The sequence below is a fragment of the Medicago truncatula genome, chromosome 7, assembly GCF_003473485.1.
Source record: "Medicago truncatula cultivar Jemalong A17 chromosome 7, MtrunA17r5.0-ANR, whole genome shotgun sequence".
NCBI lineage: Eukaryota > Viridiplantae > Streptophyta > Magnoliopsida > Fabales > Fabaceae > Medicago > Medicago truncatula.
The window spans coordinates 36,644,266-36,647,224 of record NC_053048.1 but is presented as its reverse complement, the minus strand read 5'-3'; the positions used below and the strand labels follow the sequence as shown (position 1 = coordinate 36,647,224).

General features: G+C 34.4%; 1 protein-coding gene across 1 annotated transcript; it reads right to left on the bottom strand.

The window, feature by feature from the left end:
* Positions 1-784: 784 nt before the first annotated feature.
* LOC11410276 (F-box/kelch-repeat protein At3g23880) lies at positions 785-2,959 on the bottom strand. The gene is made up of 2 exons (XM_003624019.4): positions 1,607-2,959; positions 785-1,150 (listed from the first exon to the last, which is right to left on the bottom strand). Exon 1 carries the CDS (start codon positions 2,881-2,883, stop codon positions 1,609-1,611), a length of 1,275 nt encoding a protein of 424 aa, XP_003624067.2. The 5' UTR covers positions 2,884-2,959; the 3' UTR covers positions 785-1,150; positions 1,607-1,608.

Below are 2,959 nucleotides of genomic sequence, written 5' to 3'. Positions count from 1 at the left end.
CACCATTATCTCACACCCTCTCCTTCTATCACAATGTTTTCATCATTGTTCTTTCATAAAAAGAGACTACTTTGGAAATTTAGGGATTGCATGAACAGTCAATGGTGATGGTGCCACGCTGCAACGAAACACGGTTTGTCTGGGTGTCAGGTTGGTGTGTCTGCATGCAAGGTTGACCATCAAAGTCTTTTTCGCCCTTGAGAGGAAACAAACCTTACCCTCCCCACCTGCAAACCTTAGGGTTTTTAATAAACTAGCATTAGGTTTAAATATTTTATGTAATAAGCTTAAGCTTTATTTTATTGTAAATGTATTGATATAATAGTAAAATGAGATTTTTGGTATCATTTTGTCCTTTTAATTTTGTTTGTATTTGCATTTATTTTATGTTTTTGGCATCAAAATAATATAAATAAACCAAAGTCTATTTAAAAGTTTGGACATAGCAAATTTTGGATTATATAATCCAAATATTCATGGCAATCTAGTTCGGATTATATAATCCGAACTAGGGGTATTTTTAGAGAAAAAATAATAGGGCGCGTGAGAAACATATAGGCTGGGAAGAGTACTTAAAGGTATGTTATGTCAATGGAAAGTTGGACTTGGAAAAATACCTTAGTATATCACCCACTTTCATGACAAATTCGTACTGGCTATTCACCTATATTTTTCATGCCTAAATGGTTTGGTGCTACAACCTACTTCTCCCCATCTTCTTATCAGAGGGGAATACTTAGAATAACATTGATCATTCAAATCTTATATTCATGAAAACTGCAGGTTGAAATTCTAAGATCAGTTGCAAGAAATGAGGGTCATAGCATATAACACAGGAGCAACAAAAGTCAAAATATATCTTGAAAGTGCTAATCAGTTTTGCAGAATAACTTTTGCGTAAGAATTCTCTCAAGAAATTGTCTAAAGAAATTAATTTCCTACATTAAACTAATCCCAATTCACATACACAGTATGTCTTTCGCATGTAGTGAAACACAGAACAATTAATCTTGCTTATGTAGTTTTCTTTCAGCTTTTATAAATCATCTTCTTGCTATCCTCCAACATCATCTTTGAGTTTGACCTAAGTTCATTCCTCAAAACATTTGAAGTGCTTCTGGATGATTTCTTCCTCCGTCAATCCAAGAAGCTAATAAAATAGCCAAAGTGTGTGTATAAAATTTTAGAGATGTATTAAAAATTCATAATGGAAATTTTGTCATAAGATCCTAAAGCAATTGCAACACAATAATAAACAATCAAATAACTCATCAGACACTCTTCCACATAAAGGCAGGTGAAACATGAACAAGTAGATATATATCCATCGATACTTCAAATAAAATCAGCATAAATGAACTTGAAAGGGTGTAAACAAAATCAACAGTGCATCTACCAGTTCGGTGTCATATCATGATAACTTTAAGGGGCATCGTTCAGATTAAAACTAATTTATACAATCTATTATATATTATGAAAACAACATATAAAAATCAATCCAAGCCATCATAAAAATGAATATTCACAAAATCTATTATATATTTTGAAAACAACATATAAACATTAAAATTAATTTAAACATGTAAATCATGGGAGAGGAACTTACTTTCAAAAAATTGAAACTAAGCTTTCAACATAATTCTTGATCCATTCCCAGTTTACATGATCTCCAGATCTATCATCAGTAATAGTTCTTCTACTTGTAGTAATGTTTGTTCGCTCTACTGTATTACATCTCCGATTATAGAGAATTGCTTGGTGTTCTTGACTGCATTTCATTATCAATGTATCGCCATCCTCAGAAAGAAGCAATGGCACCAATTGAAATTTATACTTTGTATATTCGAAACTATAGTCATAATCAATTTGAAGACTATGGTAACTAATTCTAAGGAATTGAGTCCAAGAATCTTCAACCCCAAATTTCTTCATTTGCCAAACAATAAAATCAGTTTCCTTGTAACAATAACAAAAGCAAAGGCAGTCCTCCAACACACCAACAATTGGTCGTGCAGGTGGCACCTCATCAAAACTCGGAGGCAGTCGATATTGATTGTATGTCTCAGTCCCCAAATCAAGTGAAACAATAACAAATTGGTCAACAGTAATATCCTTAACATTGCTAACATTATACCAATATTCGTCATGGATAGCCAACCAATTAATAGTGCCACTCAAATACACATGATTGTCACCATGGCTCAAACAAAGAGGAGTTAAAGGAAAACTTTCAATATTTCTCCAAACATCATCACCAAGATTGAGAACTCTCACCTCGCTTTTCAATTGATCACGAAGGTAACGGAACGCTACCACTTTATAAATGTCCGTTGAATCATCACAACCAAACGCGAAACCAAAATCAGCAGATCTGGGAAAGTTAAACTCACTAAAATTTCCAAATTTATGAGATATTTTCTTAGTGGATGGGTTCCATAAACAGAAGCAGTACTGTGTATATTCATGGGTGTAAGAATCGGCAGCCAAACAGATCAAACCATTGCAGGTACCAACTATACGAGAGCATCCTTTGTTCTTCAATTCATAGTAAGGATCAACTGTAAGGTTGAAAGATGTGTTCTCGATTAAACTATTTATGGAGTATGGAACAACAGTGTAATCCATCTCAGTTTCATCATCACTGCCATAAGGGGATTCGCCTGGGATATGTGTGAAGTGCTGAGAGATTAGTGTGAAGAGGGGATCTCGTGCTTTTGATTTCTTGAGATGCAATTTCACAAAGGTTGAATCAGAAATGAGAGTGTCACAAGACTTGCTAACGCACCTGAATCGAAGAACAGATTTCGAGGGAAGAGCGGAGAAAATCTCTCCGATGAGATCATTGTGGAAGAACTTCGGCAAGGTAGCTGATTGCATATTCATAGTCGCAATTCCAATTACAATAGGAAACAACGCTGTTGTACTTTCCGTCAAAAAAAAAAAAAACGCTGTTGTACTT